General features: G+C 39.2%; 1 protein-coding gene across 1 annotated transcript in view; it reads left to right on the forward strand.

Moving 5' to 3' along the window:
• Positions 1-19843, forward strand: part of LDAH (lipid droplet associated hydrolase) — a 112069-nt gene that overhangs the window by 69861 nt on the left and 22365 nt on the right. Inside the window, exon 5 of the mRNA XM_074538038.1 lies at positions 2365-2605. Coding sequence (XP_074394139.1) covers positions 2365-2605 — 241 coding nt within the window. The remainder of the gene's footprint in view (positions 1-2364; positions 2606-19843) is intronic.

Raw genomic sequence — 19843 nt, forward strand, 5'->3', positions numbered from 1 at the left:
CAGTAACCAGGAACAATGGTTCAGCTGGCTTGAAGGTGTTGCTGAGGTTGTCAGGCTACAACCTGCTTCCATAAAAATTGCTACCTTGAAAAAAAAAAAGACGAGTCATTTTCCTTCAGACTCCTTCTGAAGGAAACAGACCCACTTCTTACAGAAGCCTGCTGCCTCCCTGAGCTGGGTTAAAGATGTGAACAGAAAGCCTCCCATCTTCTCACGCTGGTACAGCTCTTGGATTATTATCAATTATTGATTCTTCAGGTAGATAGCAATGAAATTGCAACAAGCAGCCCAAGGACAATCAAGAGAGACTTCAGGGCCTTGGGACAACTGGTTAAGGAATCAAAAGCACAGCTAGTATTCTCTGTCCTTCCAGCTGCAGGGAATGATGAAGAAAGAAACAGGAAGAGCCAGCAGACGAGTACTTGACTCTGACCAGTTGTTCTCTGAGTATCCAGACATGGACAGTGAGCAGAATGAAGCCTCCATAATCTATGGGGAGATGGTTAGTGACCTGCTACCCAGCAGAGACACACAGTTGTCAGTGACCAGCAGGACAAGGGCAGTGATTGTCACCCTGTACTGGGCAATGTTGAGGCCATGCCTCGAGTGCTGAGTTCAGTTTTGGGCTCCTCATGATAGGAAAGACATTGATGTGCTGGAGTGTATCCAGAGAAGGACAGGAGAGCTGGGAAGCACAAGTCTGATAGGAGTGGCTGAGGGAGGTGAGTGGAGAAAAGGAGTTTCAGGGGGATCATATTGCTCTACAACTACCTGAAGGAAGGTTGTGGCCAGGTGGGGATCAGTCTTCTTCCAAGGAGCAAGTGATAAGACAAGAGGAAAAGGCTTGAAGTTATGCCAGGGGAGGTTTAGATTGGATGTTAGGAAAAATTCCTTCACAAAAAGGGTTGCCAAGCACTTAATAGGCTGCCCAAGGGAAGTGGTTTATCCACCATCCCTGGAGGTATTTAAATGATGTATAGATGTGGCACTTGAGAATATGCTTTATTTGTGTATGTGGCAGTGCTAGGCTAACAGTTGGACTCAGTGATCTTAACCAACCTAAAGGATTCTGCGATTTTATTATATTTCCTGAATTTTTGCAGTTTGTTCTGTTACAATGCCCAGATTGTGTAAGCATCTCTGGGTGGCATTCCCTGCCTTCCATTGGAGGGCTGCTGGGACCAAGAGTGCTGCACACAGGTGTAGAGGCATACATCAGCTGCATCTCACCTGGGAGTAAAGAAAATTATCGTAAAATATATTTTACAAAAATAATAATCTAATTTGCACAACATGTAGAATGATATGCGCTAAGCAGGCATATGTAACTACATTTATTGATACTGAGTCACCAAGAAAGCCCAGCTGTTTATAACTTATTATCTACCAATGCAATATCCAGATCCTCTCTTACTTTTTTTTATTGATACTTCTGTTAGGTAGGGCTGTGTCTCTTTGAGGGTTATTCCTCTATGAGTTATTGCAATATATTTTTACTTCCAGAAAAAAGTTGCAATTATTCTTTTAGAATATTTGCTTGATGTTAGCATTGAAATATAACTATGAGTAAATGTATTAACTCACTTTCGATTAGTATGAGGGGGTGTGACTTTAATTAATTTCTTTTTACTTTAAGGCTATAGTGTGTTATTATAACATAAACTAATTACCACCTTCAGAATGTCTGTTTCATTATAAGATATAAAAAGCAATATCTTATGCCAGTGTACCCATTGTAGTGAAGAGGCTGTATGCTTCTTGTTCTGACCAAGTTTACCTGTATTAAGCTGCAAATTGAAAACCCTATATGTTGTCAGTTTTTAAAGTTACCATCACAGCAGCTGACATTTTTAAATTTGTTTGTTTGGTTTATTTAGAGGAAGCAGTTTACCAGGTGAAATGAAAAGCAGTGTACTTTTCCTGAGATAAAAAGCCTGCCGGGACTGAGCAGAGGGCTCCTGCCTGCTGCCCTCTGCTGGGGTTACTCCTGCCGGTGCTTCCAAAGGCCACTCACCTCCTGAGTTCTTATCATAAAACATAATTTTGTAACTGTGTACTTGTTTGCTTCATGTTTTAAAAAACTGAATCTGGGCATATCACACACCTTTGGGGCAATGTGCCTGGAAGCTCAGTTTCATGCGATGGAGACTCGTGTGAAGGTTGGGCCTGCATGGGCTGTGCTGCCGTGCCTGGAAGCTCAGTCTCACTGCGATGGAGACTCGTGTGAAGGTTGGGTGTGCAGGCTGGGCTGTGCTGCCGTGCCTGGAAGCTCAGTCTCACTGCGATGGAGACTCGTGTGAAGGTTGGGCCTGCATGGGCTGTGCCTCCGTGCCCCTGCTGACGGTGCTGTCTGTGCCCTGGCAGGTGCTGCGCTCCGTGCTGCTGTTCCCGACCATCGAGCGCATGGCTCAGTCCCCGCAGGGCAAGCTGATGACGCCCCTGCTGTGCAAGCTGCGCTACGCTCTCTACATGCCCGTGTTCCTGCTGTCCTTCCTGCCCGAGGGAGTCAAGGCCTCCCTGGTGAGGTTTGCTCTGCGGGGGATGAAGACCTGCGATGAGTCTTCAATAACAACCTCCATAAATCTCTTCAGTGTCGACTGCATTGGTGAGCACCTTTCTGTGTTGAACCGTCTCTTGTATTTTTCTCATTTAGTAAATGTTGATTTAGTTTTTTGATATTAAAGTATGAGTTTAGCATACTTTAACAGAGGAGTAACAGATCTGGTCTTTTCTAAAATTAAGACCATGGGTACAGGAAAGTCTCGTATGAGTAAATTAAAAAAAAATCTTAAAGGCAAAATAACAAAATATTTTCACAAAGAATATATATTTCTTAAGCAAACTGACCTATACTACTGACATGATTTCTCATGTGATTAAAACACTCTTTTTATAATGTACTTTATGTGACTTATGTTTGCTTAGTTTTTGCATTTCATTCATATTGGATGGTGAATGTAAATCAGTAATCAGTTCCACAAAGAGTTCTTTGCATCTGTTTTTATTAAGCTGTTTTAGCCAGCTGTATAGACTCTGTCATCTGAATTGGAATATTGGTAAATTCAGAAAAGGACCTTCAGTCTACAAAGACTCATAGAAGTTACTTTATGCACTGAATTTCAGCACTTTTTTGGGCACAAAGAGAAAGATTAACGCTCCTCCAGTGTATATTGTACATATATTTTACACATTCTAGGAAGAGAAACAACTTTAAGAAGCAGAATAATTTCAGATATATTATGTTAAGTTTAGAATGAAAACCAGAACGTGAATTGTGCTATACTCCAGGTATTTTGGTAAGTTAACAGTTTAAAACAATTTGGAATGGAATTGACATGCTAACGCAGTAATAATAGCAAGAAGGAAGTTTTGATTGCATTAATAGTAGTAAAAACACATTCCCACATTTCCAGTTGGGTTCTGTCTTCTATCAGTTAAATTTTACTTACTAATCACCCAAACAGATGTGCCAGAGTAACTGGGATTGCAGTGAGGGGCTGTGCCTTTCCTGGGTCTGTGGCTCTGTGTGGGAGGCTCCCTGTAGGACTGTAGGGCTTGTGCTGTCAGCCTGGGCAGCTCACTTTTGTTGTACAGACTGGAAGTAATGACAGTCACTCCCTTGCAGTGCCCCGTGCCTGACAAAAGCAGACTCCTGGTTGCTAATACACATTTCTGATTGAACTCCTGTAGTTTTGGCTTGAATTCCTATTAATTGATGGCAGTTTCATGGTGACCAAGGAGAAAGCAAGCATGCAGTCATACCTACATGAGGTGCTCAAGTGTCTTCCTTTGATAGTTTTGTCTCAGAAAAAGGTATGTGGGGGTCTGTGAGGTCACATCTCCACAAGCCAGGAATCCTTCTCTGGTCCCCACAGATAAACTTGTACCTCTGAAATACACAGAAATACCTGGTTATACACAGCCAGGGTTGTATTGGAAATGATCCTTGGCCTGTGTTAACCTCCAAAAAAGCAGGGCCAGCCATTGTTTGTATGTGTTGTTTGGCCCAGGACACACTGCAGCAGCAGGAATAATTGAGCAGAATGGATTTTGTGTTCTGCTGTTGGATGCTGACCCTCTGAGCTCTTTAGTCCCCAGGTGAATGAGCCAGGTTGATGTGTGCCTGTCAGCCTGTTGTAATTTCCTCTGTGTACCAGTGTCTGACCTGTGTCCTAGCTGTAAGGTAAATTGAGGCAAGAAACCAGGCTGAAGGCTCTTCACTCATGGGATGTGTTCTCTGGCTACGTTCAGTTTGTTGCCTGAATAAATTCTACTGGAATGAACACCCCTAGGAGCCAAAGTCTTGTAAAACTTGCATAAATAGGCCTTATGGATGCAACTAGTTCTTTTGGGCTTGTGATAGCGTCTCTCTCAAGTACAATTCCCCTTTGGTTTGCGTCTTTGGAAACTGATGGTGTTTTACAGCCCAGTGACTCAGGACCACATGTGTGGATTAATAATCTCTGAGCATCTGGATATTGCCTGTTAACCTTCTCTTATATTGTTTGAGGACAATAGAAAATGTTACCATTCAGCAAAAATTTGCTAAATCTAGCACAACAACTGAGTGTGTCTTATGAGACTGCTCATCTGTGAGTTACTGAGGCCTCTGAATTTTTGGTAGATGCTTTTCTGAACACTTCCTTTTCCCCTAATAAATTACTAGATATAGTTCAGAAACATTCAGCAAATGAGGTTGTTTCTTCTCTCCAGGAAGGTTGCATGTCAACTCATTAAAAATATACATATTGCCTTTGGCATGTAACTCTGTTGCATTACTGTAATTGGAATAAAAGCTGTGATTAAGGGCAGAAAAGATGGTAAAAGTTTCCTTAAATGTAATACGTCCGTTAAAACAACCCAACCTGCCAGGGATTTGTTACCACATCCAAAGCTTAGTCACAACAATGTTTTCTCTCCTCTGAAAGGAAATTAGATTTGAAACTTAATTAGAACAGAACTCTAAGACCAAGTGCTTGTCCCATTGAACTGAGGGTGAAAAGCTCCATTCAGTTGCTGCAGGATCAGGCCCTTGGCTGAAAGAATCAGTGAAGGAAGAATTACATTACCTATTATTGCCCTACTTCCAAATTATGTTTGTTCCTGCTTCTTATCCAAACACGTCTTTCTGTTGTTCTAACGCCATAGTTGATGATATATGGAAGCCCCAGTTGCACAGCAAGAGGAATTGTGATGACACTGTCCAGAAAGGGAACATAATGAAGTGTCTTGTCCCAAAGAGGAAACAGCACAGAAGGAGAAGAGACAGCAGGGACTGTAAAGAAGATGGATTGTAAGGAAGGATGGGAACATACAGTGTATAAATAATAAAGGACCTATAAGAAACAAGCAAAAGGGACCGAAGGGCCTTTGCTTACCTGGTTTAACTTCTAGCAAAGATATCTTAGGGCAGAAAAAAGCATTATAATGAACAAATAAGCATTTGGGTACTTGTGTTTATGAACTTAGCAGATCAATAGACAAAAATATTAAACATTAGTGACCCTGACTTATCTGAAACATTGTCACTCTGTTTATTCAGGCTAGCAAAAAAAGGCTACCCCTATCTAACACAGCAGTGGTGGTTCTACAAATCATATATAGTCCTGAAGTGCTGGAATACTTTGGTGCTCCAGTGCCCTGAAATTTGTAAACATTTTTTTGGTGACAGATGCCAGTAGCAGACTTACAGTGACAGTAAACCATTCTATCTACATGGAACAGGATTTATTGTCCAGCCGTTTGACTGGCAAACTTCCTCCATTTGTTTCTGTAAAATTTCCACAAAAGCACAGACATTACATAATGGGTAAACACTGCACAGCTTTTTCGAGAGGCAGGCTCACAGGTCAGAGGTTAATGTCTGGATGACAGGGAAGATACAGATAAGCACAATAGCAAGAAAAACCTCTAACTGGCCCAAATGAGGTGGGTCCTTTGTGATCTTGAACCTGTGACTTCCCTGGAGGAATCTCCCTGTTTGTTTAAACTGGTCGGGGAGCAAGGGAGCACTGCAGCCTGGGCCAGGGGGAGGTCTGCTTTGTACTGTTGGGGCAGGTTAGGAAGGAGGGGACTCAGAAGCCTGAAACAAGGCTATCAGATTCATTTAGGCTGTCACATAAGTGAAAGCTGGAAATAAGAGATGCCTAGTTAATTTAAGCATCCAACAGAAGTTGTAAAACAAATAATTAAGATAAAACTCCAGAGTTGTGTTTCAAATTTTATCTTGTTCCAAGTGTGGAAGCATTCAGATTTCATGTGGAGGGTTTAAATTTCCCTTGTTTTATAGAGGCAAAGAGGGCTATAGCAGTTTCAAGCACTCCACAGGACTGTAAAGGAAGCAAGTCCCAGCTGAGGTATTGAAGCTTGTCTCCCAGCAGTAGCTGCTTCTCCCTCTCAGATGTACAGGATGACAAAATTAAATCCCTGAGGTGCCAGAGAGTAAAAGATTTTATTGTGGGATACATTTTACACAACTATAAAATAGCATCTTTGATATAAATTTACATCATGTCCAGTAATAGATAAGCTTCCAGTTGCTATGAAAATGGAACAGAAGTTTTTACATTGACGACTCAAGTTATTTTAAAAGTTTATTTCCAGGAAGCCAACTGGGAGGTAGCATTCTGGGTTTGAATTACCCAGCCTCAGGAGTTATCATGGCTTAAGATCTGTTTCTATTCCAATTCTTTTTATTTATCAAACAGATTTGAAATGTGACATTGTAGTTGGTCTTCATCTGATCGCTATGAACATCATGCTGTCTGAGCAGCTGGCTTTAAACAGGAAGGGCAAATCACACCCTGCAGTGACCGATGCATTTTACTGATCGCAGAGGGACTCTCTCTACTAGAAACCAAAAGCAGAGGGAGATAAATGTCACTCAGAATCCACTGACTGTTCTTTTTGCTTCAGATACCAGAAAACAATGTGTTCCAGATTTTCTATGCAGCTTTTACCCTTGCTGCTAGGACAGTCAGATATCTCATACTTTGTCTGCATTAGAATTTACAGCTACTGATTTCTAATGAGAGTCCTGTTATTTGTTTCCTGCCTCCTTTGAAAACTGATTTTACATTTTCACCTCAATTTCCTGACAAGTAAGATGGGAAATTTTTTGGAGTTCTTTTTCTGGGACTGAAGTGCTGTGGAAATACCCATCTGACCAAAATGCTTGGGTAAGGACAGTGCATCATGTGGTGTTCATGGAACTCAGTAGCACCTCCACCTATTCTGCTTGTATTTTTCAGATATAAAAACCAGTGCTTAAGGTATTAGGTGAACACTTGATAAAAATCTTCACATGAAATGGTGAAATAAGAGGTTTTGCCCCTGAAAAAAAAATCTTTTAAAAAGCTGTATAATTGCACAGCTAAAATTTAATTTACTTTTCCTTTTTGCTCTGCTTTCTAAATTAAAATGCAACAGAAGTTATGATGACCAGATTTTAATTCAGCACAGAAGGCATAGTTCTTTTGATTTTTATTTTGTTTTACTGAACAAAATAAAAAGAGCTCTGCCTTCCATGGTGAATGGAGCAAAACCCATCCATTGATGTATGCACAGCCAAGGAGGATATGCTCATTATGTACTCATCCAGGTTTTATTTTTCAAATGCTGAACCAGCATGTTTAAAAAAGAACCCAGTGTTCAAGAGAATGGATTGGCTATTGGCCAGCATCACATAGCTTGTCAGCAGCAGAGCTCTACATAGACCTGCAACCCAGGGCAGTAAGTTGATCTACTGAACCTGCCTAGCCACTAGTTTAACCTAAAAATATATATATGGATGTTAGTCATGAGCAGTTTCCCCAAACCACACTGGCCAGACAGGCTGGTGCATGCAGTGCATTTTAAAATAGAGACAGAAACTGATACTACAAAGGATTTCAGGTAGCACCTTGCAATCTCACACCTACATCTTTACCATCCTACCATCATGGTAAGCAGGAGAATAAAAGCTTTCCCTACACTTTGGGCACTGGGTAACTCTGCAGATCTTTGAACCCAGACCAGAACATTTTCAAGTTGGTTTTCCAGGCTGATGGAAATCCAAGTCCTGGTAGTAAAAAGTGATTGCTTTATTTCTTCTTGTGAATGTACATTGTAGATAACTTCTGGCTACAATGCAGAAACCATTTCAAGGATATTTTATATTTAAATATGTGTAGAATTTCAGACATGATGGATAGCCAGACAAAATTTCATGGTGAACAGAAAGTACTGACATGGTGCATAAATTCCATCTACATAAACTAAACCATGTTACATCTGTGCAGCATAGTGCAGTGTATCACAGGTGGGCAAAAACAGTGGAGCTCAGCAGGTCTCCTCTCTTCCTATGTGCATTCTTTGATGCTCAGTGGGACAGAAAGAGGTCAGAAATTATACAACAGATAGTCTCTCCCTCTTCACTAACATTTGATTAATTAGGCTTCAAGAGAAGTCTGTCCTGAAATCAGGTAACTCTACAGACATCTCCTGAAAGATGTTTTTTGCCTCTCTGAATTTGCTCTGCCAGAAGGCTGCTTTGGTAGCCCAGCAGCCTGGCCCAGTGTGCAAAACCCTCTGGTCCTGCAGCTTTTCTCAGCAGCCTCCTGTGTGCTTTCACAGTTGAGTCCTATCCACTTCTGACATTTTAAGTGATGATCGTAATATGTGTTTCTGCAAAGTGTTTAAGAGCATGTTTCCTTACCTGTGGAAACACAGTAATATTTTATCACCTGCTTCGCAGGAAAAGGTGCCAAAGAATAACAGTCTTTAATATTTTCATGTTTCCTTTGCTACTGTTTATTTTCCTGTGTGATGCCTGACTAAAATGTTTGTTTAATGTAGTCGGACAACTCACCTTACCAAGGCAGCACTTAAGCTGATGGAAAAACCTCACATCTGCTCTATTCTTTCTGTGTGAATAAACTTTTCCTTATTTCAGAGTGGGATGCTCATATTAAATTACTGGAGGAAGGCAATGACTTTTATGTATTTATAGTCCTATTTATTTATTAAAGTTAATCTGCTTCATAATTTACCCCATTTCCAAAAGAAAGAAATATGTTTAATGAGGACTTTTATTACTTGCAAAAGCTTTTACTTTCCTGTGAAAGCCTTATGAAAATAATAGTAATAATGTGGAAATTTCTCATTTGGTCTGTTTCTGTTAATTATTCCTCTCTTTCTTCTTGGGGGAAAACCCAACATAAAAAACTCCCATCATAAATATTACTCATAAGGCGTGAATGTTTTGATAGTGGAACTGCTGATCATTTCCATGAAATGTGAGGCACAGTTGGGATTTGGTTGGGGAAGGGGAGATTGTTTATTCACCCCTGGTGAGGCTTCATCCCCAGGGACACGATTTACGCCCACAAATTTACAGTGAGTCTAATGATGTGTTGCAAATGGCATGAAAAAGGAAGAGGTAACATCAACAAAGCAGAAAGGATGTTGAAAATAACTCTATGCCAGTGAAGTGCTACCAGCTACAGTTGCTTTGTGTTAAACTATGCCAGACAGTTATCTGCAAATTGGCATTTTATTTTTCCTGGGCCAATACAAGCCTCCCTGAATTCAGGGGAAGGACTCCCTTCTGCAGTAGGCTTATGCCTTTTGAATGAGACCTGTCTGCTGAAACTCCCCCAGGGAATATATGAAGTAGAACTCATGGCTCTGATATAACTTGTGTTTACTGGTTAGAAATTTAGCTTGATCCATCAAACTCCTTCATCATGCAGTACCAGCAAAGCACTTAAACTCATGCTAAATCCATACCCATGGGTAAACTCTAGACATTTGTCTTGGAATAAGTTTTTTTTTTCTGAAAATGACATTTACAAAGCTGGTAATTTGTTTAGTACCTGTTATTCCACGTGACTGAAGTGGACACTGGTTTGGATTTAATTCCGATGATCAGCTAAAACAATATGGCAATCCACTTTGCTCCTGCTCCTTGTCATGAAGATGTCCACCAGCACTCAATAATTCCATAATATGACAATACTGACAAGGAGAAAATTGCTACAGAATCTTCATGGATCTGAGAAGGAAATGCTGGCTTTTCTTAAGCAAACACAGTGGCACAAGACATTGCTTTCTGCTTAGTGCAAAGGCCAGGTCTATTGAAAGCGAGCTTTAAAAGAATGCATTCTGTTTATGAAGTACCAAGTGGTATAAAGTCCACCTTTCTTATGAATCAAAGCCACTCCAGTTGTAGGAATGTTCACTTTTTTCAAAGGATAAGTGATCCAGATGTTGAATTTCATGAGGCTTCCTCAGTAAAGAATCAGCCCTAGGTCCCAGTCCAGAAGGGCACTTAAGCTGACCTCCATGTAGCTACTCCCAGGCCAGACCCCTGTCTGGCAAAGCAGGGTAATCCCACAGAACTCAGGCAGGAACCACAGGGAGAATGGAGATGCTGAATTGCTGCAGACAGTGTCCATCCTGGCCATTCCTTATGGACTGAGCACCACCTACAGCAGACCCTTCTGTGTCCCTCTTGCAGACACTTTCCATAACCAAAGTCTGGACGCTGGCAGAGCTCCCAGCATCACAGCCATCTGCCACAGAATGAGAGCTTAAGCTGGAGATGAATTTTTCTACCTAAGGGACAGTTCTATCATTTGAAGATGGTGGGAGTTGTTCCAAAGTAACTTCAGGCAGGATTAAGCCTGTGGACATTTCAGTTTTCCATCACATATGCCACTTCATCTGCACATGCTTCATCACACAAAGTAAATGAGTGTTTTTCACACTCCCCAACAAAGCATCTATTGTTTGCAAAGCACCTGGGTATAATTGTTGAATAACTTTTTATTTTTGCCTTTAGCCTCTACTCTGCTTTCTCAAACACAGCTGACTGATTTTCTTGCATAGTTCTGCTCTTCCTGCAACTGTAGTACCAAGCAGATTGGAGAAGGCCATCCGTAACAATTGCAGCTGTTTCTGCCTCTTCATGTCCATCATGGTTATACATTAACTGCTATGTTTGCGTTCTAAATTCAAGTGTAAACTTAAGCAGACCCCAAAGTCAATGTTTATATCTTGTAAACCTCTAAACATCAACATTTTATCTAATGTGTCTGTGCATGTGTGGAAGCACATGTTCCTGCATTAGTCATCCTTGATACAAAGCAGTTCCTTCTGTTTGATGTTTTAAACAATAAGTTATACGATATTTCCAAGATTGCTGTTGGCAATAATTACTGGTAGAAAATATGTTTTCCTCATAGGAAATTACAGTGCTGTTTGGTATTATTAGTTCTTACCACTGTTTTCTGACTCCTTCAGAGGAATGACAGAGATTGCTTCCTCAAGAGCAAAGGATAAACTGGAAATGAAACTAATGTGACACTTCACTGAAGAACCTTACAATAAGACAGGCAACTTACCAGGAAAAAATGCGATCAGATAGTAGTATATTTCTTGAGGTAAACTTATTTTCAAAAATTCAGTCAACTATATGCAGGCTATTTTGATACAAATGCAGCATTTAAGAGCTGTATTGCAGCATGTCAAAGTTCAGATAAACTGCACAGCACATGAAAATCACAGACTCACAGAGTGGTTTGTTTTGGAAAGGACTTTAAAGATGATCCCTGCCATGGGCAGGGACACTTTCCATTAGAAAAGGCTGCTCAAAGCCCCATTCAACCTGTCCTTGAACACTTCCAGGGATGGGGCACCCACAGCTTCCCTGGGCAACCCATTCCAGTGTCTCAGTACCCTCAGAGTAATAAATATGTTTCTAATATCTAATCTGAACTTGCTCTCTCTTGATTTAAAGCCATTCCATCTTGTCTTATTACTCCATGCCCTTGTAAGTCCCTGTGAGCTCTTGTATAGCCCCATTAGGTATTGGAAGGTGCCATAAGGTCTCCCAGAGCCTTTGCCTCTCCAGCCTGAACAGTCCCAACTCTCATGAGAGAGTCTTTGGCCATAATCATCTCATTGAAGTCAAATTATTTTATTCTTCTACCCTCTGCGTGAAGTCCCTTGGAAGGACATGAAAAACTCTGTGTGCATATCTGTAATTCAATGTTCAGCAGTAGCAATTTAGAAATAAACTGTAAAATCTGTGGAGCAGAAATGTTATTTTTCCTGGTAGCCTAAGTAGCCTCTGAGATGCTGAAGCCAACTTGACTGGGACTTTTTGCACTCCCATGCAGTATAACACTTTCTTAGATGCAAAAAAATAAAGATCAAGTCAGGCACTCCGGACTCTTTCCTTTGGCTACAATTACTGGAAAATTATCAATTTAATTTTATATTGTCCAGTTTACCTTTACAGAGGGCAAGAGTGGGAATTTAAAGTAGTCAATGTGCATATTTTAAAATATTTCTGAAGCATTTTGTAATAACAAATTATTGTGAAATTATCCTGCTGTGAGGCAGATTTGCTAAGGGAGGCATCAATTAAGTGTTCTGGAAGAAAGAGACTAAGAATTTGTGGAGGTTTTGTGGAAGTCTCTTGTGTGACAGAAGAAAGCATCACTTCAGGCTTTTCCAGGTCAGTATGGCGAGCACCTGACAAAAGATGTCCCCAGTCTCTGCATGGTCCTTAGCCAACACAAACAGCAGTCTGATGTAATAGCAGAAATAGAAATTAAATGGCAAATGGTGAAATAGCAGATTCATTCTGTGAAAAAAACCTGACAGTAAATGATAGTTTTGTAAGGCAGAGCATCAGAAGTGTCCTGGGAAGCTGTAGTGTCAGTATGGGAAAGAAAGATGCATGGAAACAAACTGTAGAGAGTGAGAGATTAATGACAGGGTAATGAGGTTGCTTGTTTTTCACAGGGCATAAGACTTGGCTATTAAAATCACTCTGCTTCCTCAAAAGAATATTTTCAAGTATGCACAGTGGTTGAAGCACTTTCAATCAGACCAGTGTCATGGGAGCTTTGGCTTCCTTAGCCATGAAAAGGTGATTAACATTGAAACATTTAGTAAAGGATGCTTGATAATGAATTCAAGGGAAAAGATAAAAAATCCCTCTGTATATCACTGTGAGCAAATTTGTGCTCATGAATGGTGTGAAATTATGGTAGAGAAAGAAAATTCATAAGGAAGAAAAGGACTACTGGAAGGTGGTAGATGTGGCAGGTGATGTGCAGGTCATGTAAATTTCTAAAGCATGGAAAGTAAAATCGCATTGCAAACCTTTAAAAATCATCAAAATTATTAGTTAATTGTCTTAACAGACACAGGTGGGAGAACTGACAGAGCTGGAATATCAATATGAAGGGATGTAACACTCTTGGGAAAAAAGAGCAGGGAGAAAGGAGGAGGATGGATGTGCTTGCCTTAGCATCCACATATTAAAGCCAAGAGATCTGTTGAATATTACATTCACCAGAGCATGACAGATGGATTTAAGGGACTTCTAAGAAAATTTGAAGCTATCCAAAATGCAATATGTAATATGGTTGATGGTTGTAGAGTAGGGAATCCACAACATACACTGTTCAGCTACTACTCACAGTGCATTGCTTTACCTATATATTTATATATATAAAATATATTTATATCCATATGAAAATATATGTGTAATAGAGCAGAAAAAGAAATTGGCAGACAATATATGGCAGTTTGATACAGAAGATGATGCCTCATTTGAAGATGAGGCAGATTGGCTTCATATTTTCACAAAAGGGTAACACCTGTGCTAGAACAGAAATGCTTAGCATATTTACAACGTAAAGCTCTATTCACTCAATAATCTCCTTAAAATTCTGCCATAGTCAGTGGAGAAATAAGTAACACTTGTCTAATCTGTCTTTGTCAGTACTTAAGGATGAGATGAACCATGTACTTTCGTGTGACTGTGAAGAAAGAAAAACTAAGCTTGAGATACTCACATTTAATCAGGTGAATCCTATGACAGGCATAAAATAGAGTTGTTTAGATTGAACAGGAGTCAAATGAAGAACATAGAAAGAGCTTTCTACTAAAGGGCAGTAATTTAACTTACATGTCCATAGTAGATGAGGTAATATATAATGGAGTATGTTGCAACAAAAGTGATTCAGTTTAGATTTTATTTAATGATATGAGCAGAATTCTAGATGGGATTTCCTGTGAAGATAATGAAACTTTCATCATGTGTGCTTCTTAATGACAGGACACATAAGTACCTGCTGAAAATAACATAGAACCATTGATTCATCTTAAGAAAAAGACGCCAATGGAGTTCCCTTCCAGCCCTGTAATGTCATGCACACTGATTAAATAGACAAGAGTAGCATTGAGAATTTCAGAACCCTTAATGAGGGACAGCTTACCGTAGAAGAACCAAGCAAAACAGGTGAACAGATGCACATAGAATGATTGAGGATACCCAAATAAAGGTAAAGCATGCCTAATGTCTGACATTAGTTAAAAGCAAATATGAAAGTTCATAATGTGACTGAATTCTGGTATGTTTTTAGCCTTCTCCAGTTAGCATTCTCCAACTATTCAGGCTCAGTTGAGTTAGCACTGCCATGCATCGTCCCCATAAGCAGTTTTGGTGGGGGAAGAATCTAATTGTGGAAACAAGCCATTCTCTTCCACTTGGCCTCAGGGTCCCAGAATAGTTTCTGGCTCCACTTTGTACACTGGTGCAGATACAGCCTACATTTGTACCTGCAAAAGCAACAAGAGTTTGGTTGTTGAAAACAGACTGTGGAAGTTTGACTTCACAATTGTCAAAGCAGAAGCTGGGAAGGTGCATTTTGTGTTGGCAGAAGGGTAAAATAGACTAGGAAAGGCTTTTTACTAAGCTGTTGATCAGTGGAGGGACAAAGGACTATCAAAACCAAGCCAGTGTGGAAATGTGTGCTTTACAGCCTGGCCTTTATGGAACAATTTAGTAGATTTTTCTATAACCAGTGAGTACTTGATGAAGGTACAATGAAAGGCACTATAATTTTCCAAACCATCAGGCCATGTTTGGGAGAACTATACTATGCCCTGGGTTTAAGAACAAACCTGTAAGGCTCTAATGTCAATGAGGGGCAAACTAATAAAGAGCTATGCTCAGATTTCTGTGTAAGAAATGTGGAAAAACTAAGTAAATTGTAGCCACTCTTCAGTTTTTTATTTCATGTCTAGTAGAACTGATATTCAGTACTTGTAATAATACACTAAACAGGAGTGTTGTTTTTTTTAAGAAATAGTGACAAATATTGCTGAAAAATTAGCTCAAAATTGGATGAATATAAGCACCATCATACTGAGATATACTGCTGACTTACACAGGAAATAATAGCTGGAAATGAGGTCCAAAGTCCATCTTCCCTGGTCTCTCATTTCCAACAATAGTCAGAACAAAATGCTTCCAAGAAATAGGCAAAAATTCTGCATTAGAAAGGTCTGCCAGTTAGTAAAGGCAATTTTCTTTGAGATAAAGGCTTAAAGAATTGAGGCATTTGTAGTTACAGTATGCAGGTCTAAATGATAGTATGTTAAGAGAATTCTAAAAATTTCTTGACTTCCAGTGTCTTTGTCCTCTCTTGCTAATTTCTTGGCCCTGAGAGGTTCTTACTGTAATGGGTTGATGTAAAGTTGCTTTCCTTTCACATGTTTTTCTACTTCTTAATAGTCTTTTCTATTACAAATTATTTGCAAAATATTTTTTAATAACTCAAGAGTTCTCTTCTGGGCCTGGTTGCACATCAGGTTTGTGGCTTTTAACCAATAGTGAGCTGTTTTTCATTAAAAGACAATGTCAAACACAAGGGAGGACAGAGACCAGTTGCAAAATATTGTTTTACTGAAGAATAAATGAATTAACTGAGTGACATTCAACCTGGAAAAATAAAGCTAATGGAATACGTAAGAATTTTTTTTTTAAATATGTAAAGCATAGGTTCTCTATAGATAGGGAACATAATCAAGGGAGCCAGAATTACTGAGTGAGTGAGCATGGCGAGGAAGGGCCATAAAACTTGTTATGCTGCAGAGTCTCAGAATACCCTGCAGAAGTACTGAGAATACCCACAGTCTGCACCACAGTCACAAGGGGATCACTGATCTCTTACAAACCCCTTCAGTTCTTTATTCATTTCTTGGTGAAAAAAAGACAGTATCTTGGTATGTATGACCTTCACAAAACATTGTAAGGTGTCTCTCCACTCTGTATTCATCTGCTTGAGGGCTTGGTTGATCTGAGTAGTGGCACCAGATTTGCATTTTGGAAGCATCATGAAGGCAGGGCCATGGTCTCCTTTTCCTCTGAATTTGTCCCCTCTAGAAACTGTTACAGTATGTTCTTCCAAGGTTGATGCTGCTGAAACTGTACTGTCTGGACCTTGAAGTAAAAATTTGGCTTTGTGTTTCTCCTTGTATCCATTGCAGAGCATAGCTCCTACTAACTTATAAAATAGAACAATATTTTCATGTGTAGGACTTAATAAATTTACACCTACAGCCACAATCTTGTTGATAGAGTCAACATAATCTAAGGCCAGCAGCAGTGGGGAAATGAAGTGAGCTCGGGTAACCCTTTGTAGTCTTATGTTTGTCTGATGAACAAGCTATTAAAGAATGTGTGTGTGCATCCATTAAGTTGTCTAGATTGGGGCTATCTTCACAACCACTCATTTTTGTTGGAAAAGGAACTATTTTGATGATTTCCTGAAAACTATTAGCCAATGAAGTTGAAAAGGATTTTTTTCCTTTGTTATTGTCCCTTGTTTCATTAGTATGGCATCTCTTTCTGTCTATTCTTTCTATCACAGTAAATTCATTTCCGTTGCCCAGCAAAGAACACAGTGTCATTTTTATGTAAATAATATATGGGAAAATTTATATTTATGTATAATTTATATTATTTATGCATAAATAATATTTAAATAATAAAATAATACTTATGTAATTAATATACAGAGCAAACCAAACAGAATGAGCTCTAGTCACGGCACAACAACACAAAGCTATTTTTAAATTAATCTAGGGCATGTATATCTCTGAAAATTTATCAGGATTAAGTCAGAAATACAAACCTTTTTGTATTTTATGGATATGTGCACTGTGTTTAAGTAATTTTTTTCAAGAGTTCTTTCCATAATGACATAGTTCTGGATCATCTCGAATTTTCTCAGGCAACATAGTTGACCCCTCAGTTTTTAGTGTGAGTTTATGATTAATTTAGCCCTAATCTAATATTTTGTTTGCAAATAAGCAGGCAAATCTTCTTTGGATATTCAATAATCAAGCAAGAATTTTAAAGACTTGAGGAAAAACACATATTTATGTCCAAGTACAGGAAATCTCTGAATTGCTTCAAGAATCAAGTGTAAAGTTTATCTGTCCTGAGTAAGAAATGTGTGGAATTTGCACAACTTTTCAAGTTCTAGCATAGATCTCTTGATATCCAGAGAGTCAGCAGATGAGAAATTAGTTTTGACTATTGTTCTAAAATCTTTAGAAAACAATGATAATAATTCTAGGCATGCATTTTGTAAAAATCAGGAAGTTTTCTATTTCACATGTGGTTTGCTTGGCTACACTGTGGCTGTATCAATGTGTTTGAAGTTTTGCTCAATAGATATAGGTATCCATCTAATGACTGGCTGCTTGAATTGGAGATTAAAGAACCCGAAGCATTGAAAAGCTTGATTGATTTCAGTCATTATTGTTTGTGAAAACTAATAATTTAGCTGAAGGATATTAAGTCCTTGCTGTGACACTTTGGGTTAAAGAGCTACCAATGATATAAAGCACTCTATTCTTTTCTGGATCCTTGATTTGAGTCCAATCAGGGTTCCTCTATCACAAAACCCCAACAAATAAATCAAACACATTTTGGCACAGTTTGTCGTCTCTGCTTAGCAAATGTATGAGACTGAACTGACGCTGATCCTTAATCACCTTTAATCCATGGAGAGGGAATGATCCTACCAGGGCAGGAAAAAGGTCACTGGCAGGATCATGGGGAGAAGCTAAGTTGGCAGTAAATTTCATAAGCCTGACCTGGTAATAAATGAGGAGCTTCATTTTTAAAGTAATCTAAGTAATTTAAAGTGTATATGAAAGATCTGCAAAAGTTACAGCATTTTAAGGTATTTATGTGTTAAAAACACAATAAATATGGTATTTTTCTGTTTAAACTTTGATTCACTTTTAAGCTCTTAGTCCTAATTTTAATTAACTATTGTTTGCAATAGTTAATTAACACTAGCTTTTTTTTGTTACTAAATCTTGGTAACCTGGTTGTGAATTACAAGGGGTATCAGCAGCTTAAGATGGAATAGAACATGATAAAAACTTTGGGGTTCTACAGCTGTCACCAGGTACTTTGGCCAGTTTCTGCAGGTTTGCAACCACATTTTTTTGTTTGTTTTGTTAGAAATAAACCATATGAAGGAATATTTACAAAGGCCATTATGCTGGAAAAATTCATGGTATAGGCTTCACTTTCTGTGTTCTGGATTATCCCACTGACTCATACTGACTCATCATGCATCAGTCCAGTATATGCAAAAGTACACATTTGAAGGAATGGGATTCTGCCATGAAAATGAAGAACAAAGCTGACTCAAATTTGCTTTAGACTGTTAAACCAGATCAACATACTGAATAAGCAAAAAGATGTTTACAGGAAAAGCTAAAGAGCTTGTATATTTCTTTGACTAGAAATCCTTGACTGGTTCAAAGCCAAATTGTTAGGAGCCTGTTTCCTAGATAGGAATTGAGAGTGCTGGGACACTGGACTTTTGCTTTCCATGCAAAGGATAAGAAAAAAATATTTTTTGTTCCTTTTTTCTAACCTCTTTTCAGGAGAGAACTGCAGTTTATGTATCCTCAGCAGGTAGGGTGATGGCTTCATAAGTCACATCCCTGCAAGACAGGATTTAGGATTTAACTCCAGCCTTGATACTGCAAACCATCCTTGCCCACTAAGGAGCTTTCAACCCACTGTGTGTGTCTGACTGGAGTTGTGGAGCACTCACACCCATTTCTGTGAGAACACCCTCCCCATTTCAGGGTCTGAATATCCAGGGTACCAAGAGAGCTGATGTGAGTGGTGTACATCTCACTTACACATCCCATCACAGCAGTGCTGTGGTTCTTCAGACACTGAATGTTCTCATGATTTATCACTGGGTGGGTGAAGTCCCTCCTTCAGTCCCTTCTTGCTTTTGGGAGGAAGCTCTACAAGTGCACAACTTCTCATGAAGCTCATCAGCCACCGTGTACACCTTCATTTTATGGCAGGATCAGCTTATTTCAGTTGAACTAAATATCAGTTAAGGACTGGTGGAAGGCACACACAAACTACAAACTACAAACTACAGGACAGTTGTCATCCTTCAGATATTTAGCACTGTCACTTCAAACATTCCTGCTAAAAGCAAAGAGGCAGAAGTGTGTGTGTGTGCAGTATTAGGTCCTCCAAGCCTTTGGTATTGGCTTCACTAAGCCAATTCAGAGAAAGATTTTAAGTTCGAAAAGCATAGTTTTCTCACAGAGGCATGTTTTGACTTTGGGTACTTTCAGACTAACCTTTGGCTCTGTTTTTGAGGTTTTCTTCATCAGATAGCTGTGAAGATTTTGTTACTTGATCACTGTAAAAAGCAACGTTCAAGGTAGTGGTGAGCAATAATAAGGGAATATGATGAATTTCATTATTGATAAAGAAATATATTTTTCAAGGACTAATTGATAGACATTTCTACATAATGTTTTTCACTTGCAAGTATTTTTAAGACAGTCTACAAAACACACTTCATTGTCATAGCAGCCTGAAGCGTGTTTTTAAAATGAGAAAACTGAGACGTAGAGATTTTTTAATTTGTACTGGGTCTCAGAGAATTTCAGTAATAGTTCACAAAAATTCCAGACCTCTTGACCTTTCATCCCACAG

The sequence above is a fragment of the Zonotrichia albicollis genome, chromosome 3 (genome assembly GCF_047830755.1).
Source record: "Zonotrichia albicollis isolate bZonAlb1 chromosome 3, bZonAlb1.hap1, whole genome shotgun sequence".
Lineage (NCBI taxonomy): Eukaryota > Metazoa > Chordata > Aves > Passeriformes > Passerellidae > Zonotrichia > Zonotrichia albicollis.